Source organism: Podarcis melisellensis, assembly GCF_964234715.1.
Source record: "Podarcis melisellensis genome assembly, chromosome: 4".
Taxonomy (NCBI): Eukaryota; Metazoa; Chordata; class Lepidosauria; order Squamata; family Lacertidae; genus Podarcis; species Podarcis melisellensis.
The window spans coordinates 11,775,184-11,800,889 of NC_138531.1; the positions used below are offsets into that span (position 1 = coordinate 11,775,184).

Sequence of the window (25,706 nt, forward strand, 5' to 3'; positions counted from 1 at the left end):
TTATTAGGTCCTTTCCGTGTAAAACTGCTAACAGCCTCAAACCCACGCCATATAAAAACACAGTAGCGGTAATATAATGATGTAATTACTCCTGTTACTCTGAGCTGATCTCTCCTGTAGTATCTGTAATGCCTCTGCTCAGCGGTAACTAAGGTTAGGGAACTGCTTCACTGCGCTGACACCCCCCCCATTTTCCCAGAATCCTAACATACGAAGTACACATCAGCATAATGGTGCTCACCATACCTCTAGCTTATCGGTCCTGAGGAGTTTCTGGGTCGTGGTTGAACCAGGGACTGAGACAGGGGGGCTTCCAGGAACAATGACAGGCTGCGTGGGGACAATTTCAGTAGGAACTAATCCAACCCCAGGAGTGACGGGTGTTAAATATGGTGCAAAGCTAAGTGCTGTGTTGGATCCTATTGTTGGCCCTACAGGAAATGAGTGCTGAGGAAAGGGAGGGAGGGAGAGAGAGAGAGAGAGAGAGAGAGAGAGAGAGAGAGAGAGAGAGAGAGAGAGAGAGAAAACAAACATGTAAATCCTATGGTCAAACATGGTTCAATAAAGGTCAAAATGGCAATTTCCAGCCAGATGCGCCACTTTTTAGGAGAACCACAACTACACTGACTGCCCAGCCTCCAGAATGCTGCTCCGGACGTTGCCGGGAACTTTGAAAAAAAGAATTTCTCTTGTTAAGATATAAACCGAGTCGACGTTCATGTGTCCAGAGCCTACAGTGATGGATAACTCACATTCCAGACAAACGCTGCCGCAATAAACAGGTTCATATCAGGGAAGCAGCTTGCCTGCAGAGAATTATGACAAAGGTCAATATGATTCTACCCTGCATGGATTGTTTGCGGTCTCCTCAGCATCCGAGTCTGGAGTTAGGCAATTTGCCAGGGGTGTGTGAGTGCAGGTGGGTGGATTTTAATTATTTCATTAAAAAGAAATAGTAAAATACAACCAAGCAGGTCCTAAAAGTCAGTGTTCACTACAGAGTCAAACGACTGCCAGGGTGGAAAGACTGTGCTGTTGAATTTGGTCAAAAACAGGATGGGAGAACAGGGAAGCTTCCAGACATCTGAGCAGTTTCTTGAAGCGGGGGAATGATTTAACCATGTGAGACTGAAATATGTGGTTGTAGTTTGAAATTATGGACCTGAGGCTACTCAAAGAAAACACGGGATAGTATGTGTAATGTATGAGGGCTCACAATGCAAATAGATGGGTGTTTCCAAACACATATCATTTCATTGTTTTTAAGTGACTCACCAGTCTGAAAAGCATTTGTGATTGTGTCTAGAATATATTATGTGCTGCTGAGGTAGCTTTCGCTACAGGCCTCAGCCTCAAAGGAAGAACATGGCTTAGCCTCCATAAATTAGACCAAAAGGAATAACCAAAACAGACATTAAGAAGCAGAAACATTGAAGTTCACATTTTATAACTGGCTCAATATGAGGAGTTCTTAAGTCATTTTTGTGTGGGAGGATATATGAGTACTGCACATAAACGCATAAGATAAAGATGGAAAAAGGCAGAACAATCAACCAGTAAATGGCTGGGTGATTTTACATCAGTAAAATTAACTAAACTATAAACCTGCAAATGCAGTTGAAGGCATATATATTGGGCATGATCCTTCTGGAAAATAGTGAGGGGTACACAATACTGTTTCAGGAAAAGGAAAAGGAAAGCTTGTCCAGATAATGTTAAACTCAAAATCCAAAAAATTTCAGCCAGCATGACTTGCTCCCAAATGTGACTGCAGAGTAAAACCATCTGCATAACCCTTCTGAAGTCCAAAAAACAAATATGAACCACAGTTTGTTATACATTATGGTATGGCCTACTTCTAGTCGGACTAAAGAAGGGTAAGTAGAAACTGTCAGTTACAGATTAGGAAATTCATAGATACAGTGGTGCCCCGCAAGACGAATGCCTCGCAAGACGAAAAACCCGCAAGACGAAAGGGTTTTTCGGTTTTTGCGACGCTTCGCTAGACGATTTTCCCTATGGGCTTGCATCGCAAGACGAAAGCCCATAGGGAAATCTCGGGGACCTCTTTTAAATGCTGGCGGTGGGGAGCAAAGCCTTTTCCCCCCCTTCGGACTTCAGAAGAGGTCCAGGAAGGCCGGCGGGGGCGAAAGGCTTTGCTCCCCACCGCCAGCATTTTAAAAGCGGTCCGGGATAGCAGGGAAGCGCTTCCCGCTATCCCGGACGGCTTTTGAAGGCAGGCGGGGGGGGGGAGCAAAGACTTTTGCCCCCCGCCAGCCTTCAGAAGAGGTCCAGGACCTCTTCTGAAGGCTGGCGGGGGGCAAAAGTCTTTGCTCCCCCCTGCCTGCCTTTCCGGGAAAGCGGAAAAGGCAGCGCTGCCTTCCCGCTCTCCCGGAAAGGCAGGCAGGGGGGAGCAAAGACTTTTGTCCCCCGCCCGCCTTCGGAAGAAGTCCAGGACCTCTTCCGAAGGCTGGCGGGGGGCAAAAGTCTTTGCCCCCCTGCCTGCCTAACCGGGGGCTTTTAAATCGCCCCGGGACTGTCCGGGGCGATTTAAAAGCGCCCGGACGGCTTTGGGGGGGAGCAACGACTTTTGCCCCCCGCCAGCCTTCAGAAGAGGTCCAGGACCTCTTTCGAAGGCGGGGGGGGGGGCAAAAGTCTTTGTCCCCCTGCCTGCCTTCCCGGGGGCTTTTAAATCGCCCCGGGACAGCGGAGAATTCCTCCGCTGTCCCTGGGCGATTTTAAAATGCTGGCGGGCGGCAGCAAAGGCTTCGCTGCCGCCCGCCAGCATTTTAAGATCGCCCCGGGACAGCAGAAAAGTCTCCGCTGTCCCGGGAAGGCAGGCGGGGGGGGGGGAGCAAAGACTTTCGCCCCCCGCCAGCCTTCAGAAGAGGTTGGAGGACAGACTGTCCCCAGACCTGGTCTGAAGGCGGTTTCCATAGGAACGCATTAATTGATTTTTAATCCATTCCTATGGGAAACCGTGCTTCGCAAGACGAAAAACTCGCAAGACGAAAAGACTTGCGGAACGAATTAATTTCGTCTTGCGAGGCACCACTGTATTATCTGAACCTATAAAGGAATAGCATGCACCTGAAACTGTGATGACAAAAATGCTAAAGGACAATCAACAAAAAGCTGCAAGTTCATAATATGATTTCCACATTATAGATTAAGCTTTCAGAATAAAGCCATTCTAGAATAAGAACACCCCCAATAGCCCTGCCTTTAATGAAGAATGCATACAAATTATGGTATATAAAAATAATTTTATAAACTATCCAAATATAGCTCTACAGCTCAGACTTTCACTTATTGGCCTAATAATCAATAAGCTGCCTAGTCCTGAAACTGAAACGTTTCAAAACAGCTGCACAAATCTATTTATGTGTGTATCGATATAGATATATATGAATTTAATTTACAAAACCGATCTAGGCATTTTATTTCAGAACTTCACAACAGCAATATTGTAACAACTACATAAGTTAAGGTGGGAATGTTAAAGTGCTTGAAATGCATTTGTCAGTTTATCTGGAAATGACTTGTAAAGGTAATACAGACAACTCTTTTGTTAAAGGTACTTACCATTGGCTGAAGAGGCGTTCCTGGAAACATAAATTGCATCTGCTGTGCAAGCATTGCTGCTGCAGTTTTCTGTTGGATCAGGTTGTTCCTTCCATTAATTTCTAGCTGCGTTTTCAAATGTGTTGGTGGGTGAAGATATTTGCAGTTCTCCCTTGTGCAACGGCTCTGAAAAATGTGAAAATATTACTCAGTTCTGGAAATTTAACTGTAGTCTGGTGTTATCACAAAAGCATCTGCAATGGTTGGCCTTTCTCCAAGGCATGACACCCCTATCCTAATAATATTGAGCATTCCATTGAAATCAACGGGAAGTATTTGTATGTAGCATATTTAGTATTGTGGTCCGATTATTAACAGCCTTGCAAAATAATACTTTGGCAGTTAGGTGGAGCCTTGGTGCTGCCCTCTATGGATGGAATGAAGGGAGAAGTTGAAGGTTTAGGAGATCGTATCCAACGCAAAAAGGCACAGAGGCATGCCCTGCTCTATTTCCAAACACACCCCATGACATACGCCACGAGACTGGACGTAGTGCTCACAGAACTGCATTTCTCAGCCACACTGCAAGAGCTTCAATGGGGGAGACTCTAGAGCAGCAGTTCTCAACCTGTGGGTCCCCAGATGTTGTTGGACTACAACTCCCATCATCCCTGAGCTCTGGCCTTGCTAGCTAGGGGTGATGGGAGTTGTAGTCCAACAACATCTGGGGATGCACAGGTTGAGAAAGGCTGCTCTAGAGTCTAGCTCCAGGCTCAATCCCACCCCAGGACACATCTCAGGCTGGGCTAATTACATTGCCAAGAGAGAGAGAAAAGGCCAATATAGAAAATAGGGACCACTTTTTATATGAGGCAGTAACTTGGCCATACAGAAGTGAGAAGGATGGGTTGTTAAGGCCTCTTAAAGAACCTCGAGTGCCCTGCAATGGAGAAGGGTCAAGAGGCATTCTCCCAGAACCAACCTTTCTTGACACCATGCTCCTCCTTCCAGCAGATGTGATGAGAACTACCATGATTACAGTCTTCCATTCACCCACCCGTTTGGATATTCAATAAAGCTACCGCCTACTTCATGAGATAAACCATAAATGTCCATACTATCTTAATTGACAGATATTCACAGTTCAAAAAGTAACAACGTACACATGACATAATAGTTTGGATCCAAAGGTCGAAAGCAGAACTCTCCACTCTTCCAGAAACCATTGTGATGTTGTGGTTAGAGAAACAGAGGTTCAAATTCTCACTCAACCCAGAAGCTCCTTAGGTGATCTCAGACAAGTCATTCTCTCTGTCTGTCTATATTATTTTATAGGGTTGTTGTGAGGACTAAATGGAGGGGGGGTGAGGAGAACCAGATCTACTGCCCTGAGCTTACTGGAAGAAAGGTAGGATAGCAATGTAGTAAATAAATGAGTAGTAAAAATCTGCAGAGACTGCTGCTAAATTACAGCCCCCTCTGAAAACTTTAGAGCTGCTTCAGTTTACAGAAAGGCCACCTGGGATGTAACTCATTATGCCACATTTGAAATGTTTGATCTCAAAAGGAGAATGTTTTTGACAGCCCTTTGTTTTGATTTGTTCAACAGTAAGAAACAGGCTTCATTTTAATGGCTGTGTGTAGAGAATCCTATCTCAGCTTAATAAGCTTTATATAAATGAGATATAAATGAGCTTTTTGTCTTTGCATGCAGACCCTTCACAGCTTGGGGAATCAAACCAGGAAGTCTTTAATGAACCATGTTTTCTGTTTTGTGCAAACAGGGAAGCTATGGTTACCAGACCTGGGCCAAGACAGGATATTAAGCCAAATTCAAACAGTGGATTAACATCCTGGCTGGTTCTGAAGTCAGGTTTCCCAGTTTGGGCAAAATGAGAAACAATGGTTAATTAGAGACTTAATGGTTTGAATGTCTGCACTGCAAAGAGAAGAGTGAAGGGGCTGTGTGCACAACTAAAAAGGCCAAGATACAGTTGTTTGAACTGAGCCATTCTATTTGATCAGAGAGTAAGGGATTCAATTTTTTGTATGTAGACTTCCATTTGTTTTGTTACATTAGTCTCAGATTTCAATTTAACACTGTTATTTTACATTTGATCAAGTTAAAAAATAAAAAAACAGCATCCCTTCTTACATCCAGACAGAAAACCTGTTTGTTTTGAAAATAGGGAGATTTTCTACTACTGACAAACGGGGTGACATTTCCCCTAGAGATCACATACAGAGTGTCTTGAGTATCCTTCCTTTGATTCCGCCCCCCCCTTGTCTCTAGAACTACCCAGTGCAGTTCTAACCTTACAAAATATCTGCTATTTTTTCTTAAATCCGTATATAATCATTACCTCCTACAAGCCTAAGCATAACACATTATTGACACTAAATAAATGTTTAGAAGCTGGACCCCAATGTACTTTGCAAACTGCGAAGAAATCCTGTTTGTTTCAACTGTCTTTTAATAGGTACAGTCAAACCTCGGTTGTTGAATGTAATCCATTCCGGAAGCCCGTTCAGCTTCCAAAACGTTCGACAACTGAGGCGCAGCTTACGATTGGTTGCAAGAACTTCTTGCACTCAAGTGGACGATGCGTCGGACATTCAGATTCTGAAAAATGTTCAAATACTGGAACACTTCCGGATTTGGGGCGTTCGGGAGCTGAAACGTACAGTAACGGAGGCATTCGGGAACCGAGGTTTCACTGTTTTGTGTAACTTAACGTGTTTTTCTGTGCTGTAATGCCTGCTGCATGATTATTTTTTTTAAAAAAATAAATATTAAAGATTTTCTTGGTTTACAAAAGCACATGCATTGTCTCTTTTTCAGGTTGTTTTTTTACAGATCAGTTACATTTGTTGTGAGACTTTAGTGTATGTGTCTCTTCTCCCCTCCTTTCTTCCCAAGTTATTCAACACTAAAGTAGAAGAATATAAGCTTTACCACCCCACCCAACCCTTGTATAATGTTTGTGATGGAAGAAGTCTTCTATCTGGTCAGGTGAAAGTCAGTTTATAACAGACACTGGGGAATCCTGACAGCTGGGGAGGGGCTGGAGAAGGAACTCTCAGTATGCAAAAGGAGAGAAGGTATGCAAATTCTGGTTGGTGGGTAGCAGATTTAGAATTCTTAGTAGGACAGTGTGATTGGCTGGAGCTGGATGTGGGGTGGAGTTGGAAGAAATGCATATATGGCTAGGTGCTAGTCAGGATAAATCAATGTAGGTTGGTCCTTGGTCCTTGTGGTGGATAGCCAGAAGAAGATGAAAAACAGATCCTATGCTTGAAAACGTGACCAAACAAGGGCTTTTGCCAAAGTCCTCAGTTACACTGTTAGTAAGGCTTAACTGGAGTGGAGTCAAATACCAAGGCAACTGAGCAGAAGATTTTTAATACTGTAACAGATTACATCCTCCAAGTTGTCTTGGTTAGTATTTCAAGTTCCAGTAACAAGTTAGAAAAGCGTATAAGAATTTAAGGAGATAGAACTATATTAAAGTAATCACATAAGCCTGTGTACTACATAATCTTGTAAGAAATAAACATTAATATCATAGTTAAGTATAGCAACTATACCAGATTGGCTTTCAAGCACGTCTATATCCCACTGGGCTATTAAGGACAGAGGTGGAATTAAATGGTGGCAGAAGTATGGGTTTAAGAAAACCATTGGAATAGAAGTTGGGTTTTGTTAATAAAGTAAGGAAACCCCCGCCCTTTCCTCCACACAACACTATAATAAAGCCATCTGCATACTATAGTGAACATAAATTATAATTAATAAATTATCTGTTTCTGTTACATATGTTAATCCCATGCTTTTGCACTAATTACATAAATGGAAACTCAATTACTAAAGGGGCAAGTACAGCAGAGGAAATTAAAAGGACCTAAATTCTATTATTCTGACCATCTAACCATCCATAAAACCTGCCTACTTGAGACCATGGCCTCTCCTTTGCTGGAGAACAGGTCGAATTCTTCAGATCTGGGAACTAACTAGACGACACTGCTAATTGGAGAAATGGAAATACAGTAGGAGGTTATTAAGCAACTGGCCTGCAGAACAAGATGTGTTAAGAATGTATCAAGAAGGTCACCCAGGGCAGGATCCAGCCAAAGTTAAGTATTATTTTAAGCACTGATGATTTCAATAGGAATTAAATATGCTAAACTCTGGCTGGAGAGTCAATACCAATGGCTTATTCTCTCTGAGGCAAGGTCTACACTTTTACTAAATATGCCCCAAGTGCCTGGCACAATGCGAGTCTGATATCACCAACTGTCTCTAAGCTTTACTGTGTTATGAACAATATACAGAGGCTTTATTTTATTAGTAGGCTTCATCCTTCATTGTCCAACCAGAAAAGTGGTTTTCCTAGAAAAGGGCAAAAAGCAACAATCTTGCAAAGCAGTCAAGTAGAGGGATGAAAATTCCACCACTATACAAAGGCACATTCTCTTATCTCTGTGTGAGGCTGGGCTGGCTGGGTTTCATTGCTTAATGATACTGTGCCATTAACAATGCATGTGTTTAGGGGGGGGGCAGGATTTCCCAACGAGAGGGCAGCATGATAAAACATTTCCAGTTGCTTGGGAAGGTGACAAAAAATTATGGGGAGCAGATTAAAAATAAACGAAGAACTTCATTTGCCAAGTCATTCATTAATCTTGATAAAGCAGAGCTTGAGGGGATTAAAGAAAATAAAAGACAGCCCAGGTTCCATTCACATTTATAGCTGAAATGAAAACCTCACACGCCAAGGCCGAGTTTGCACGCATCCTGTATTATTCCTGCAAAAAATGCATTAAAGCAGGGTCTGCCGGTGTAAACATGGCTTATTGGGAATGACCTTAGAGGCTGTGGGGAGGGGAAATTTGTCTTCTTCTACCAGGGTTCTCCTTCTCCTCCTTGGAGACTGCAAGTAACTCGCCCTGCCATGGGGTAAACAAGCACAATACTTTCATTATCCACCTCTCTCACCTTTACAAGATCTAACCTGCAGTCTAGCATAACAGATCCGTCTGTTGGGTGGACCGGGTGTTGCTGCTCCTCCCAGCCTCAGTCAACCTTCCTTCCAACCTCTCCGGGTGATGGTGCTGCCTGTCACCCTCATCCTTCTCAGTCTCATTGCTGCTGTTATACAAATCATTGCTGAGAAGGGTGGGGTGGGGGGAACTGGAATGAGCTGGCTCTGACTCTCATCAAGTACAATGGTACCTCTGGATGCGAACGGGATCCGTTCCAGAGCCCCGTTCACATCCTGAGCAGAACACAACCCGTGCCTGCGCGTGCCGCGATTCGACGCTTCTGCGCATGCGTGGGACGTCATTTTGAGCATCTGCGCATGCGGCAAAACCTGGAAGTAACCCGTTCCGTTACTTCCGGGTCGCCGCAGAGCGCAACCTGAAAACGCTCAACCTGAAGCGACTTTAACCCGAGGTATGACTGTAATCTTCTTGGTTACTTGAGTTCTACAACTTTTGTGGATCCTCCCTTTAGGAGAGCCTGCAGAACTATAGCCTCATCATAAGGTGAGTCACCCAGAGTGGATGGGGAAACCCTGCCAGATGAGCGGGGTATTAATTATTATTATTATTATTAGGTGCTATGCAGAAAAAACACACCAAGAGTGGTAAGGGAATCAGGAAAGCTAGTCAAAATATGATTAACAAAATTAATCTGTCTCTGGCAATATCTGCAAAGCCGCCTAGCAGAAAAGTCAGAGTACGATGAAGGACATAGGTGGCAATTATTCTGAATAGACAACCCAAAGCAAATACTAGCTTAGTTCAGAAATCTGATTTCACTTGATCGAATTCTGGCATTCAAGAGGGATATTTTTACATTCAGGATGACCACAGCATTGTAATACACAGCAAATGCATATTTCTAATTATCTCCATGCCACAGTCCCAACCACTTCTAACAAAGATGACTGAGTTACTTGTTTCAAGCTTTTTTTTCTGACATGTACCTCATGCCATGATTAAAATCACCATGGCACTTCAGATCTGAGTTGATCTGAAAGATATTTAGGTTAAAAATATAACAGAGCTTAAACTGTGCTCTATCATTAGTCCTTTTCAAGTTTAAGATTTTTCCGTAATGCTTTTCAAATGACATGTATTCTAAAAATAACTGATTTACTTGAGTGAAGTCTTTTTTCTTTTTATGTCTTATATCAGTGTGTGACAGTAAAATTATGACGGATAAGTAGCATTTTGTCTGAAGAAAATTCACACAGCCAGATCACTAGGCAACATCTGAGCTGGAGGGCAGAAACAACCCTACTTTGGTTAGGATTTCAAGTTTACTTTATTAAAAGAAATTAATAATTGTATGCGGCTGTTTGTTGAGGAAAGGAGATGAACAGCTCTCATCAACATGTCACTGCAAATGATTGCTACAGATTATTCCTATCAACAGAGATGTCTGAAATTAATTTTATACATACAGAGATCTACAAATTAGAACTGGACTTGCAAATCTGGTAGCTAGCTGTGATGTCAAATCCTGTCAGAATTTTAGTGATCCTCACTTCTAAGCCAGGATGTTAAGGATCATATCTTAAATAGCAGCTAGTTTATTTAGGACTTTATTAAGTAATTGCTGCTTTCAAAATTTAGGTTGCAATCATACCTCCCTATGTTGACAACAAGAAGGTAGTAACAATGCAGCGGTCATCTCTCCACCTGCAGAGGTGAGAACTGATACAAAGGTCTCTCCTGCCAACAGTAGTCAGTGGAAGCCACAAAACGGGATGTTTGGGCGCAAGGTCATGGAGACTTTAGACCAGCGACAGCAATAAAAAGGAGGGAAAACCTCTCATCACTTCCCAGGGCTTCAGTTGGGGTGGTATATCCATCATTCTGCACCGCCCCACCCCTTCAGTATTGATTTGCCCTGGTGCAATCCTATACATGAGGGGCTGCCATCCCAGAACCCATGAAAGCTTTCAGGGTGCTCCTAAAAAGACGCCCCAGTTTCATGTATTAAAAAAGTATTTTTCAAAGTGTGTGTGTGTGTATACTGCACCTCAGAAGCTAATTCCAGACCCAGCTCTAGCCCTCTTGCCCCTAGAAAGTGACTCTCACCATGTGAGACTAGTAACAACATCCCACTGGAAATCTCAAGAGATGAGGTATAACAATATATGGATTATATAGTTCTCAGAACATCTGACTTACCACCATTAAGTTATTCAAGGGGGGACTGACCTTCATTTGTTTGATAAAGAATGGTATCCCTTTTTAAGTGTCTTAATGAAGGGGGGAGGTTTAGACAGCCTTCAGCAATTCTTGACAGGAGAATTTGAAAATTCAGCAACATTGCTTGGGCTCTTAGGTGTACAGTGGTACCTTGGGTTAAGTACTTAATTTGTTCCGGAGGTCCGTACTTAACCTGAAACTGTTCTTAACCTGAAGCACCACTTTAGCTAATGGGCTAACGCCGCTGGAGCCCAATTTCTGTTCTTATCCTGAAGCAAAGTTCTTAACCTGAAGCAATATTTCTGGGTTAGTGGAGTCTGTAACCTGAAGCATATGTAACCCAAGGTACCACTGTATTTGTACAAGAGACTTTACATCTTATGTAATTGTGTTGTATTCCATTGCACCAAAGTTGTTCTTGATTTTTTTGTTTTGTTACTGATAAACAGATTCATAATAAAGGTAAAGGTAAAGGTACCCCTGCCCATACGGGCCAGTCGTGTCCGACTCTAGGGTTGCACGCCCATCTCACTTAAGAGGCCGGGGGCCAGCGCTGTCCGAAGACACTTCCGGGTCACGTGGCCAGTGTGACAAGCTGCATCTGGCGAGCCAGCGCAGCACACGGAAATGCCGTTTACCTTCCTGCTAGTAAGCGGTCCCTATTTATCTACTTGCACCCGGGGGTGCTTTCGAACTGCTAGGTTGGCAGGCGCTGGGACCGAGCAACGGGAGCGCACCCCGCCACGGGGATTCGAACCGACCTGACAATCGGCAAGTCCTAGGCACTGAGGTTTTACCCACAGCGCCACCCGCGTCCCAGCGAGTCCCATATCTAAAATAATAATAATAAAGTTTTTAGCCCACTAGGAAAGCAAGCTATAGGGCAAAATGTGCACATACCTTCTGATTTCTGCAAAACGAGAGCAGTGTGGCTACCTCGTATATTTTTCCTGGTACTGATGAATGCTCTCTGTTGTTAATAGACAGCACCAGCATTAATGTTTGTATGTGTGATCTCCATTATCAGGACCAGCAGGACACAGCAGACTTCCCACAAGAAGCATAAAGAAGGGGACGGTTGCCCCTCTCTAATTTTGTATTATGCCCCCCCACCACGACACAACAGCCATTTTGTGACTGGCACCCCATCACTTGCTCAAAATTTGAAATTTCCACAACTCCTACTATAAAGGTTTATTCAAAATCAGTGGCGTAGCGTGGGGGGTGCAGGGGGGGCCGGCCGCACCGGGCGCAACATCTGGGGGTTAGGGGGCGCAAATCCACGGGTTAGGGGGCGCAAATTACTTGCCTTGCCCCGGATGCTGACAACCCACGCTACGCCACTGCTCAAAATACACACTTTCAATGGAGTTTACTGTAAAGGAGGATTCATGGGGTGGTTTTTAAATATGTCACTGCAATGATATGCACTGTCAGTCAAAAACCTTATAATTTTACTCCTGGGTGTCTTCCCTTTGTAATCATAAATAGATCAGTACAGTGGTACCTCTGGATACAAATGGGATCCGTTCCGGAGACCCGTTCGCATCCTGAAGTAAACACAGCTTGCATCTGCACGTTCACAGGTCGCAATTCGCCACTTCCACGCGTAATGTCATTTTGACCGTCTGCGCATGCGCAAGCGGCAAAACCCGGAAGTAATGTGTTCTGTACTTCTGGGTTGCCGTGGAGCACAACCTGAAAGCCCTCAACCTGAAGCAACTTCAACCCGAGGTATGACTGTAGTTCTAAATTAGAAATTCCTGGCTCATAATATTTCTAGCATTCCCAGACAAATCAACAAGTCTCATATCTAATTGTTTGTATTATAATAATAATAAAAAATAATAAAAATAAATTTTATTTATACCCCGTCCTTCCCAGCCAAGATTGGGCTCAGGGCGGCTAACAACCAATAAAAAACAAGTTGATTGAAATGCAACTTAAAAAACAAGATTAAAATACAACATTAAAACATTAAAATGCAGCCTCATCACAGGAGGAGAAAGGAAAAAGAAAGAGGGGGAGGGAATCAAATTGACTCCAAGCCAAAGGCCAGGCAGAACAACTCTGTCTTACAGGCCCTGTGGAAAGAAATCAGATCCTCCAGGGCCCTGGTCTCATGAGACAGAGCGTTCCACCAGGCTGGAGCCAGTGTTGAAAAGGCCCTGGCTCTGGTTGAGGCTAATCTAACTTCCTTAGGGCCCGGGACCAGAGCCAGGGCCTTTTCAACACTGGCTCCAGCCTGGTGGAATGCTCTGTCTCATGAGACCAGGACACGGAGGGTGTTGCTATTTATAGATATTAAGGTCCTCCGTGGGGCATACCAGGAGAGGACATCACAATTTTTTTCCTGGCATTTTTATTCCCCATGTCTACTCTCTCTGTTTCCCACTAGTTCAAAGTGAGTGGCACTAAATCTTAATTCTTCAAAGCTATAATCCTTAACACACTTACTAGAGGGGAAAATCCCCAATAAACATAGTGGTGCTTACTTCCAAGTAAGCATGAGCAGGATTGTACTGTAAATCAATTACTGTCTAATAATTAGGAAACTGCGCTGAATGGATTATATAATTTCTCTTAATGAACATTCAGCTTTTAAAAATGTACAATCCCAAAGTTAAAAAGGAGAAGCAAACAAACATATTGTATTTTGTGGTTCTCTCTAAACAACCAAATATATTACAAGTTGTACACTTAATTGCTCATTTCAATGTAAGATGACAGACTCTTCTGTTAGCGGAAGGCTACAATTTGAAACAAATCTATAATTACTAAGACAAGCTATTACAAGCCTGTGAATGTGTCTTTATATCTTGATGTTTCTACTTCAAGGAGATGCTACAGCTGCAAAAACAAAAAAACCCCGAAAACCTGAAAAACAAAACCCAGTCCTACTAAATATGTTGGTAAATATCATTGGTTGACCTATTCTTCCAATTATAAGGATGAGTGTGGGTTTTTTGGGGGGGAGGGGGAGGCGGATTTAAAAGGAGGTCTGAACACAATACAAACATGCTACATTCAAACATCTTAAAGCAAAGTCATTTACAACTGACTCCATGACCCTCATTCAAACATAATGAGAAGATCTCTCTATCTATATACAGAAGTAGTGCATTATTATGGTAACTAGAGAAGGAACAGGGACTAGAAAATCATCAAAAGTATTGTGATCCAGCCACTAGGTCCAAGAAGCCAATCTCTATTCATTCAGAATAACCCATGAACAGAATCCAGTTTTATACCCTGCAGCTACCTCAGCAGTCAGATGAGCTCTTAAAAAATTATTTTAAAAAATACATTATTCTCTGAAAAGAATGTGAACTCTTCTTCTGGGATTGGCATGTGTCTAAAGAACAACAAGCAGAAGCCCTTACTTTCAAATCAAATCACAGTGCAATCCTATAGAGGCATACTCAAAAGTAGTGTCATTAAGTTCAGTGAGGCTTGCTCTCAGAGCATGTAAGTATAGAGAACTCTGTAAGTTTGTGGAGGCAGTTAGAGGATGGATGGTGGCTAACAGCTGTCCATGGAGGCACAGGTCAAATCTGTGTCCAGAGCCGCTGTTTACCAGCTCCATCTGGTACGTAGGCTGAGACCCTATCTGCCTGTGGACTGTCTCACCAGAGTGGTGCATGCTCTGGTTATCTCCCGCTTGGACTACTGCAATGCGCTCTACGTGGGGCTACCTTTGAAGGTGACTCGGAAACGACAACTAATCCAGAATGTGACAGCTAGACTGGTGACTGGGAGCGGCCGCCGAGACCATATAACACCGGTCTTGAAAGACCTACATTGGCTCCCAATATGTTTCCGAGCACAATTCAAAGTGTTGGTGCTGACCTTTAAAGCCCTAAACAGCCTTGGTCCAGTATATCTGACCCCCATCGTTCTACCCGGACACTGAGGTCCAGCACCGAGGGCCTTCTGGCGGTTCCCTCACTGCGAGAAGCCAAGTTGCAGGGAACCAGGCAGAGGGCTTTCTCGGTAGTGGCGCCCACCTTGTGGAATGCCCTCCCACCAGATGTCAAAGAGAACAACAACTAGCAGACTTTTAGAAGACATCTGAAGGCGGCCCTGTTTAGGGAGGCTTTTAATGTTTGATGTAGTACAGTATTTTAATATTTTTTTGGAAGCTGCCCACAGTGGCTGGGGAAGCCCAGCCAGATGGGCGGGGTATAAATAATAAATAATAATAATAATAATAATTACAGATTTATTGAGACTGAATCTCGACAAGACAGAAGTACCGGGGACAGCAAGTGGGCAGGTGTGGAGGACTCCGTGGAACTATGCCCCTAGGACCAGGTACGCAGCCTGGGATCATTTTGGACTCACAGCTGTCCATGGAGGGGCAGGCCAATTATGTGTCCAGGGCGGTTGTCTAGCAGCTCCATCCGGTTCGCCAGCTGAGACCCTACTTGTCTGCGTCCTGTCTCAACAGAGTGGTATATGCTTTAGTTATCTCCTGCTTGGAGTACTGCAATGCACTCTAAGTAGAGCTATCTTTGAAGGTGACCTGGAAACTACAATTAATCCAGAATGCAGCAGCTAGACGGGTGACTGGGGGCGGCCACTGAGACCATTATAACACTGGTCCTCAAAGACCTGCATTGGCTCCCAGTACGTTTCCGAGCACAATTCAAAGTGTTGGTGCTGACCTTGAAAGCCCTAAACGGCATCGGTCCTGTATACCTGAAGGAGCATGTCTATCGCCCCCCATTGTTCAACCCAGCTGGAAAGAGAGGTCCAGTTTTCAGAGCCTTCTGGTGGTTTCTTCATTGTAAGAAGTGAAATTACAGGGAACCAGGCAGAGGGCCTTCTTTGTAGTGGCGCCTGCTCTCTGGAATGCCCTCCCTTCAGATGTCAAAGAGAGACACAATTATGCAACTTTCCATAGTCATCAGGATTTTTTTAATGCCTGATGTTTCATTATGTTCTATTAGATTTTGTTGGAAACTGCCTAGAGTGGCTTGGGCAACTCAGACAGATGCGTGTGGTACAACTAATAAATAATAATAATAATAATAATAATAATAATAATAATAATAATAATAATGTTGTTTTGTTGTTGTACTGATGTACAACCAACTTTAGAAAATATCTGACTAGTAAAAATGAAGTTTGATTTAAATCATTTTAAAGCAGGATTTTTCTTATTTATTTAGTATGAAAGCCTTAAAAACAGGGGGTTATTAGATTATAAGAATCTAAGGGAAGCTGCACTTACTCAAATCATTTTTACGTGATTATTAAATTCAAAAAATTCTAACAGCATATATACATTAATGGGGTCTGAACTGGTGATGACTGGCCAGGAAAGAGATACTGGGGTTGTGGTCACTGTGTGTCAGCTCCATCTTAGGGAGTATTAGGAAAGGAGTTGGAAAAAAAATGCTAATATGGTAATGCCATTATACAAATATATGGTGCAATTGCAGTTGGAGTGCTGGTTCAAATCTCACCCCTGCCATGAATCTACTATGTGTCCTTAGGCATGACATTCTCTTTCAGCAACAGTCCATTCATCTGAAATATGGGAATAATAATGCTTGCACACCTTGCAGAGTCAGAAGGATTACAACCACAGAAAGCACGTGAAGCACTGGGAACAAGTGAAAACGCTTTACAACAATTAAGTATTGTCATACTACAGCCTGATTTAAATGGTAACTTTTAAAATTACAACCAAGGTTTTTGCCATCTCCCTTAGTAAAAATGAATACTGGGGAGGAGGGTTGTTTGATGCTACTGTTCATCATTTACTTAAAGGTATTTGGATAGCCAGGGGGACGCGGGTGGCGCTGTGGGTAAAAGCCTCAGTGCCTAGGGCTTGCCGATCGAAAGGTCGGCGGTTCGAATCCCCGCGGCGGGGTGAGCTCCCGTCTTTCGGTCCCAGGTCCTGCCCACCTAGCAGTTCGAAAGCATCCTTAAGTGCAAGTAGATAAATAGGTACCGCTTTATAGCAGGAAGGTAAACGGCGTTTCCGTGTGCTGCGCTGGTGCCGGCTCACCAGATGCAGCTTTGTCATGCTGGCCACGTGACCCGGAAGTGTCTCCGGAAAGCTGGCCCCCGGCCCCTACCTTTACCTTTACCTTATTTGGATAGCCTGCACTGAATCTGTTTCAGCAGCAAAGAGATAATATCAGATCCAGAGGCCATGCACATCAGATATGCTCTGTTATAGGGCTGGCAACATGGTGGTGTTCCCTATTGGAACTGAGATATAAATCTGCTAAGTTTAGTATTAGTACCTTGCTCTCAGGCAGAGAACACTCCGGCACAGGGTTAGCTATTGTGCTTCTAGGCATCAATTCTTAAGGAACATAATGCATTGAAGTTCCAAACAATTTAAGTCTCAAACATTTTGGGCCAAGTTTATGTGTATGGAATGGAAAAATTAGCATGCATGTTTTCTTCAAATATTTATCTCATTATAATCCATGTGATCACTTCAGTATTGATCTGGATTAAATGGCTGAAGAGTGGAGGGCCACAATTTTAGATCTGGGATTAGTTACTGCTGAACTCCTGCCACCCCTAGGTAAGATATAAACATTATGTATGTATTCATATTCTGGTACAGAAAACAGATGTCTTTAAAACAGACAAGGTGCCTATTTCAGGGATCGGATGCATTCAGATCCTCACAGTTCCCATGCCCCAGGAGCATCAGTCTATAAAATAGGTTGATGGCATCCAGCTCTAGTTCTCCTTTTTGCATCTCAGACAAGTGAGGTGGTCAGACTGTTGAATCACTGTCTGGGATAGACAATGGGATGAATGAAGGCTATTAAACAGAAACTCAATCCTGACAAGACGGAAGTTCTATTATTTTATTTAAGGCATTCATGCCCCACTTTTCACCATATGTCCAAAAGTGGCTATGGGCAAGGGGTACATCTGGTCAGGCAGGTGGTGTTCAGCCTGCTCTGAATTGATTTGCACTCCCCCTAAAATGATCAGGTTCCTAGGTATGGCCCAAGTGACCTCTGTTCATGAAGCACCTTTTCATCAGCTTCAGCTCATACCAGGCACTGTTATCCAATGAAGCTGTCTTTCAAAACTGCACAGAAACTTGGTTCAAAATACAGCCTCTAGGCTTATAAAGGTCAGTTATTGGGCAGAAATATTTCAAAATATTGCATTTTTTAAAATTATTATGCAACTGCTCCTACAAACATGATTGATTATAATGTTAAAGGAAAACAAAAACACCTGGTATCTTGCCAGTCAATACAGCTAACAAATATTAATGTGAAATATGGGTAGTAATGTTAAGCTGTCTTTTGCTTTGGCCCTGGTTATCCAATAATTTGGATCACCTCATGGTGATTTTTCCATTCCTATTCTCCCTTTGTGGAGCTTTCTTGTTGATGGGTCTTCATGCGTTCAGACTTTTAATGAACTGTACCCAAACAAACACTAGCCCTTAGACAGTGGCTAAATCCAAAAAAATATTGATGCATATTTGCAATAATGCTTCCCCCCTGGAAAATCACAGAGATGATGATATACTATGTCTTTGGCTTCACTGCAAGCCTTCCTTTTAAGAAGACTTTTGGATTAGTGTTTAATTCTGCTGAAAACTGTCTGAGGCTATTGCCCGTGTGTATGTGTTAATTCTCTTCTGAAAGTTTGCAAATATAGTATTATATCAGAAATGTTAACTTGGTATACCTGGAATATATAGGAGAAAGGCGTAAAGGTGGAGGAAGGTGGCAGAAAAGTTGGCATGATGAAAAACACCACTGGCTCCGCTGGTGCATCTACACTGTGCCAACTTCCTGGAAGTAATAGTGACCCACCTAACAGGACGTCAGTGTAGCATCTCTGCTACACCAAGCAGGTCATTTCTGCTAGTAACCACTGAGAATCTGAAGCAAATTTGGCCAAGTGATTAGTATCACAGTTAAGGGTTTCATGAACATGGAATAAAAGTTGTAAAAATATATGGCCAACAAAATGCTTTCAATTATGAATTTCTTTTTCTCTAGAACCCTGATACTTTCATACACATGCTCTGCTGCAACCCCTCTGGGGTTATGTCTCTTGTAAAGATGAACTAGAAGTAGAGCAGATTCTGGGCAGCAGGCAAGAAGTTTTCATCCCCTAATCATTTTACAGTTCTCCACCTTGTTCATTCATTCAGCTTGGAGGGAGGTGCCTAATCTTTTATTGAGACTGAGAACAGAGACTGAGATATTGTGACTTGCCCCAAATCACCAAGTGAGTTAATGACAGAGTGGTTTGGGGCAGCTGTGCTTGCTGTTCCCATATCTGTCCAATCAGACAAAAAGCAACGGATAGGTGGGTCAAATTTTTAAGAAAAAAAGAAGGGTGCTGGCGGGAGATGAACTTTCCACACCATCATTGTGAGAAGTGACAGGTGTCCCCCCTCTTTCTTTCTTTCTTTCTTTCTTTCTAAACCTTCAATGCTCACACTACCTGTGAATAAGGGCAGATCCATGAAGAAACAAATGTCTTTGCTTCCATCATGCTGAGTTTGTCCCTGTGCTGTGACTTGCGAACAAGCCTCCCAGCCCCCGGGGTCATCATGCAAACTTGCTTACATAAAAATTTAAGCAAAGATAACTCTGCTTGTATGAAAAAGAATGGCAATGGTGACCCTCACACATGTTCAATCACTTGGACTCCTGTTCCTGCTGCTAAATATTTAATTGCACATAGCACCATGTCTTCCTTGGTATTATACAAATTCACAAAAGTGGCAAACAGTTGACAACGGACACGCAATACAGCGATGGAGGAGAGGTCAGGAACTGACAGTGAATAATGGGGATGAGCAAGTCTGATGTTAGGAGTTAACCCAGGAGTGGGTTACGGTAGCGAGGCAAGTTGCGTTGGACATAAAATGGTTTATATGCAGCTCATATAGACTAAGAGAGCAAAGGATGTGCATGTAGCAATAAAACATGCATGCTTCCACTGTCCTAAATGAGCTAGAACATCTCTTAAGAAGCTATTAAAACACAATATGATAATCCATGGATTAAGGTCATTAATAGTGCACAAAGACAATTGTTTGTGTGAAGGACTTTCATGATATAAAGCCAACAGATTTTCCTGAAGGAGCCTTTCTTTTTTCTACTGTTACTTCTCTCTCTCTCCGCCCTCCTTTAACATACATCTCTCTCCAGACCAGACACACACCAGAAATATCTTAAAGGAAGGTTATCGTGTGAACCTGTTTACCGCCAAGATGTACATTTGCAGACTAACCTGCATCTTGGTGGTGATGCAAACACTTCCCCTTCTTAAAGGGTATGCATACATCCAAATGTCGTAGGTTTAAGACGTGCAAAGTTGAAAAACATTTTATGGAAGGGGGCTCTAAGCCAAAGAGAGAATGGGCAGGACAGACATTGAAATGAACTGAAGGGGTTCTAGCAACAAGGGAAAAAATAAGATTGGATTGATAATAGATAAATTAATTGGATATGAATTTGCTGAATTAATTTTTAAAAGGGATACAAAAAAGGGAGGCGTGAGGAAGTCAGGAAAATAAGTGAATCAAAGATGAAAAATTAAAAAGAGGGATTTTTGTTTTTTGTGTGTGTGTTTTTTGTTTTTGTTTTTTTCTTATGATAAATGTTTGTATTTTTTGTATTTTGTAATTTTTGTATTTTTGTGTCTTTATATTTTTCTTGTGTTTTTTCTTTTTTCTGTTTGTTGTTATTCTTAAAATTTAATAAATATTATTAAAAAAAAAGAGAGAGAGAATGGGCATGACAGACAAGTACTTACCATTCTGAGAAAGAGAGCATAAAAGTCTACACACTGGCCAAGCACCACCACTAAGCCAAAAATAGCCTTAATCATTTAACCACATCAACGTTTTAAAATCAAACAGGTCTTTTGATTGTCAGAACTAAGCATTTGACTCTTAATAAGCCTGTATAAACAACCAAACCAATTACAATAAAAAATGCACGATAAAACTTTTGTTGCTCTTATGCTTTATACAAACAAAAAGTTTCAAGAAGCCGGAGAGACTTTCTCAGGCTGATCCCACAACTTGACTGTGAGGAGAGGGCGGAAAAGCCAATGGGCTCCCAGAAACCCCGCTGCCCTTAGCTTAGGAAGGTGGTGGCTGAAGAAAGAAGATATGTGCTCTCTGTAGCATGAACTGACTATCAAACAGCTTTGGTGAAGCTCTACAGCTTCTGGGGTGCTGGGTATGCTAAATGGAAATGTTGGGGTTTATAGGAGAGTGGGTTTAGGGATGCAGGCAAGAGATACTGGGCTCTGACTCTCATACACCAGGCCAGTTGACTTGGGTAGGATAGAATAAGCAAGGGAAGATGAAGTACATCATCTAAAGGTGTCATTTACAGGAATCTGTGGCTAAAGGAGCTTGGGATGCTTTCAGAATACGACAATATTAAACACTTTTGAATCTCTTGATTTTTCTAAATCGCAGCATCAGTTTTAATTCTAGAGGGGACTGAGTAAAGTTGAGTGTGCATCCAGCCCATCTAGTTTGTACATTCACGTTAGAAGTTTTCAAAACATAGCCATTTAAGATTCATTTGAGAAAGTGGCCTTATAGACAAGTTGTTCACAATGTATTAGCCTGTGTGTAAGAATTACCTCCACATTGTGGAGGCTGACAGGAGGGGAGGTAAGGCCAGAGCAATTAAAGCTGCAGGAACAGTGGGCAGTCTCCTCTTTTGATAGTACTTTGGGAACACAGGAGCTTATAATTATGTGAATCAATTTATTACTCATGGCATAGTAGGTGACACCACAGACTTTTGAGATTCACAGCTACAAGGAAAATATGCAGTCTCCCCCCCCCCCCCTTCTTCTTCAAATAAGATACAACACAGGCTGAATTCAGACAACACCTCAAATAAAAGGAATGACGATCTAGTTTGGATGTAATGGAAAACCCATGTTTGGCTTTCGTTAATAGTTTCAGGCTCATGTGTTCCCCTTCACCTGCCTCCATTCTCCTATTCCCTCCTTGACTTCCTAGTTCAGGCATAGGCAAACTCGGCCCTCCAGATGTCTTGCGACTACAACTTCCATCATCCCTGGCTAACAGGACCAGTGGTCAGGGATGATGGGATGGGAAAACGTCTGGAGGGTCGAGTTTGCCTATGCCTGTCCTAGTCTGTGGAACACCATAGTCTGCTGTTCTATCCAGACCAGACTTTTGAAACACAGACAGCAGTGACTTTAATTAAGCTGGGTATAGAGAGAGGTTGGGAAACAAAAAGAGGCAAGTTCTAATCCATGGTTTGCCTGCTGTACGTTTGGAAGCTCACATCGTAGTCTGGATTCTAAGCTGCTGTTAATACAAACCATACTTTGTATTTAATTTACACTGCAACTATTAACAGCAGCAGTATCTTTAAAATTCTTAATAAACCATTACTTCTTGCCATAAACAAGACACATAATGTTTAGTTCTTACCTTTAGGGAATCGAAGCAGGCAATAACTCTTCCATTTTCAACCTGGCAGCTTTTGGGTGGATGTGCAAATTTACATTCCTCATCAGAGCGTGAACAAGTTCCTCTCTGAAACTGCCTGCACACTTCTAATGTCAGCCATTTTGTATCTCTTACAGGAGCAACATTCAAAGCCATGATGTACAATTGATTTAGATTTTGAGAGTTGCTGTTAATGAAATCACCTCGAGTTATGAATTCCAACAACTCAGGGAAACCCTTTCAATGTAAATAGCTCCTTGCAGCAATGATGTAATAAATGCTTCAGAGAGTCCAATGCGCACGAAGCTGAATGAGACAACTATTTATCAGCAAGCATGTCAATCATCAATCAATATGTGCCACTTGTAGACTTTTGGCTGCACAATATTCATGCTCGGTAGCATTTCTGGCTGTAGAAAATGTGAGTCCCTCGATGGTTTTGTTGACACCGTTTTGTTAAGCAAGTTTTATTTTCATGCAATGGCATTCCTCAACAACATTTTAGCCCACTGTGTCCTCTTTGTTGGCATTGATTACACGGAAAGAGCTACACATTCAGCAGTTTTCATGCCCAAACTAATATTTTCCTCAGGCTCTGTAAATGCAGGAGTCAGTTTTGCATCAAGAGGCTGGCAAACTGCTGCAGATGACACATAAGGTAAGAGCTGGCAGAGAAATTGTTCTGGAAAAAAGCAGACGAATTGTTTCTTGTACGAGTGACTTCAGAAAGGCACTTAACAATGCATGGACCTGTGAAAATAAAGCAGAAATCTTATTCAAACAACTTTCAAATTACCTGTGGTTTTTCGCCCTATCTAAGTAGCTTTATGGCATTAGTTGCTTCTTACAATGTGCCACAGATTTTTTAAGCCAAGGATATGTAAAGGAAATATAGCACAAACTGCACAATCAGCTAATCTCTTCATCCTTAAATGACAAACACAAGTTTTGCAGGAAACACTTGTTCTTTTTTATTATTATTATTAACTAGTCACTTTCACTATAGGTATCAGTTGTAAGGTTTTTTTCCACCTCAGACCTGCTAACACAAATGAGCATTTTCCACTGTTACTTGTTATTTATCTGTCTGGACTGACTTTGGGAGGGAAGGATTAAGCTGGGAGAAGACAAAGTTCTTAATGTTTTAACGCATTTGACACTCAGTCTTGGGGCTAGCTACATATTTTAAAATTAAAAATATAAAACAAATTACTGATCATTCTAGTCCTAGCATAATGCAGATGAACATGCTTACTATTCAGAAGGCTCTATAACAGTTTCCAGTTCATCGTTTTACTCCTCACAAGGCAATCCTATGCATGCTCAGTGTTTAGGGCTGCAGTCCTAGTTTGCATTATTTAGCAGCTATCTCCAAGCAGTCTGTCCTCATTTCCTCAGGAGGTAAAGGCCTTCTCTGAATGTGCCTTCTTCCAGGAAAAAAATAGCGTTCCTCATCTCTTAGCAGAGACAAAGTCTGTAACCCTAAATAGATTTCATTGCAAAACATTGTGACTGGCACCACAGAATGTAGCAAAAAGTGTACTAGGAATCAAATGGATGGAATTATTTTGCAAGGCTGATCAAGCTTTGTTTATTTGTTTTCTTATTTATAATGTTCACCTACAAGTAACAATTTCATTAAAATGAACCACAGCTTCCTTGCCAGGATTACTTAACCTGATCCACTGATCCACTAGCCACTATAAGGTAGGTTGGGTTTTTTTTAATGTGCCTCATGCTATTTACAGGATAGCAATGAGCTTATTAAGAAAATCTATTGGGTTTACTTCAAAGCTGGCTTTATATTATAATAGCACAGGTGGCGTTTAGGCCATGTGGGAAAGCAGGAGGAAAAATCTACCATCAGCTGCAAAGGAAGCAGGGCCCATGTTGCTACAACGGCAAAAACTCTCTAGAAAAGAATTCCTTTATGCAAGGCTGGATAATTGTGTATTGGGTCAGCTTAGTTAATGCATTTTGAAATCTGTTGTGACAAGAGAAGGCACCCCTTGTGCCCCGAGAATGGCAGTGAGGATTCATCACAGGTTGTTGTTCTGCCAACATCATCTCCCTTCCCATCATGGTTAAATCCTTGAACTGGTCCTTAAGCAACAGGACAGGGCAGCTGTACCTCTCCCTACAGCGCTGGAGCCTTCCTGGGTGTGGTGGGTTATCGTGCTCCTCTGTATGGTGCTGCAGACCAGGGTCTGAAGGATTCAGGACTCCGCGGACCCTCACATCAGCTGCAATGTTCTACCAGGTGAGCTGAGAAGAGCAAGTCTAAGGGTCTTTGGACTTTGGGGAGTGGCCATGGCTTAGCAACAGAGCACATCCAAAGGGCCCCAGGTAGGGCTGGAAAAGAGCATGATCTGAAAACCTAGAAAGTTACTTCCAGGCAGAAAAAACAATACTGAACTAGATGGACCATTAGTCTGACCAGCTTCCTAAAGTCACTTCCGTGGCAGCTCTACCCTCTCCGGCAGGCAGTACAGCACCAAAGTGGTTCTTCTCCCTACTTGGGACAGTCATTTGCAAAACGGTTGTGCTGGGGGATGGTTGCTCTCCTCTGCAGCAATTAGGCCATGGGGATCCTAAAGGCTCCATTTTATCCCCCATGCTTTTCAATATCCACACAAAACTGCTTGCAGTTCCCTGTGGGAGTCCAGCAGCACCTTTTTCTTCTTACACAATTCTTAGATCATTACTCTCTTTTTGTTATGATTTTCTCTGCTTCATTCAGAAATGAGCTAAAACTGGTCAACCCCATCAAATGCACATAAAATAAACTTCTGTACGCAGCACTTGTTGGGGATAGACTAGCACTACACCAGTGTCTTGACTAACACACATTAAGTATGAAGGGCATATGCACACCAACAGCTGTCTGCACATACTAACAGCTCTAGCTGGCTGAAGGTCCCCTTCTGGTGTGCATTCAGCATTGCAAGTCCACAAATTACACCTGCTTGAGAAACTGAGCAGCAAACGCAGGTATTGCATGACGTGTGAGGCTGTTCTAAACAACTCATCAGAAACAAATCTCAAAGAATCTGCAGTGTATCTAATGTTAAGAACAGAAGACACGATCATAGAATGAAAGAGTTGGGAGGGACCGTGAGGGTCATGTAGTCTAACCCTCTGCAATGAAGGAATCTTTTGCCCAATGTAGGGCTTGACCCACAACCCTGAGATGAATGGTCTCATGCTCTACCAACTGAGGTATCCCTAGCTGAGATTCCTGTATTGGACGAGATGACCTTTGCAGTCCCCTTCAATTCTATGATTCTTCCCCTCCAATTCTATGATTCTAAGATAACTCGCCTAGGAATAGGCCGAAATAAGAATACACACATATTAAGGTAAAAGTTAAAGAACTTCAAAGTCACTACAAAGTGTATAGGGGCTTGCTTGTACACTGAATTCACTGCAGAGAGACACCCATTCGTTGTCG

At 42.6% G+C, this 25,706-nt stretch overlaps 1 protein-coding gene across 12 annotated transcripts in view; it reads right to left on the reverse strand.

Moving 5' to 3' along the window:
* Positions 1 to 25,706, reverse strand: part of MBNL2 (muscleblind like splicing regulator 2) — a 78,316-nt gene that overhangs the window by 35,675 nt on the left and 16,935 nt on the right. For 10 of the 12 annotated variants that reach the window (XM_081907331.1, XM_081907339.1, XM_081907334.1 and 7 more), the window contains exons 2-4: positions 22,238 to 23,005; positions 3,586 to 3,750; positions 247 to 447 (exon numbers count right to left, since the gene is read on the reverse strand). In XM_081907331.1, the coding sequence (XP_081763457.1) occupies positions 247 to 447; positions 3,586 to 3,750; positions 22,238 to 22,411 (540 nt within the window). In that variant the 5' untranslated portion in view covers positions 22,412 to 23,005. The remainder of the gene's footprint in view (positions 1 to 246; positions 448 to 3,585; positions 3,751 to 22,237; positions 23,006 to 25,706) is intronic. The other 2 variants (XM_081907333.1, XM_081907332.1) reach the window with 1 other exon arrangement.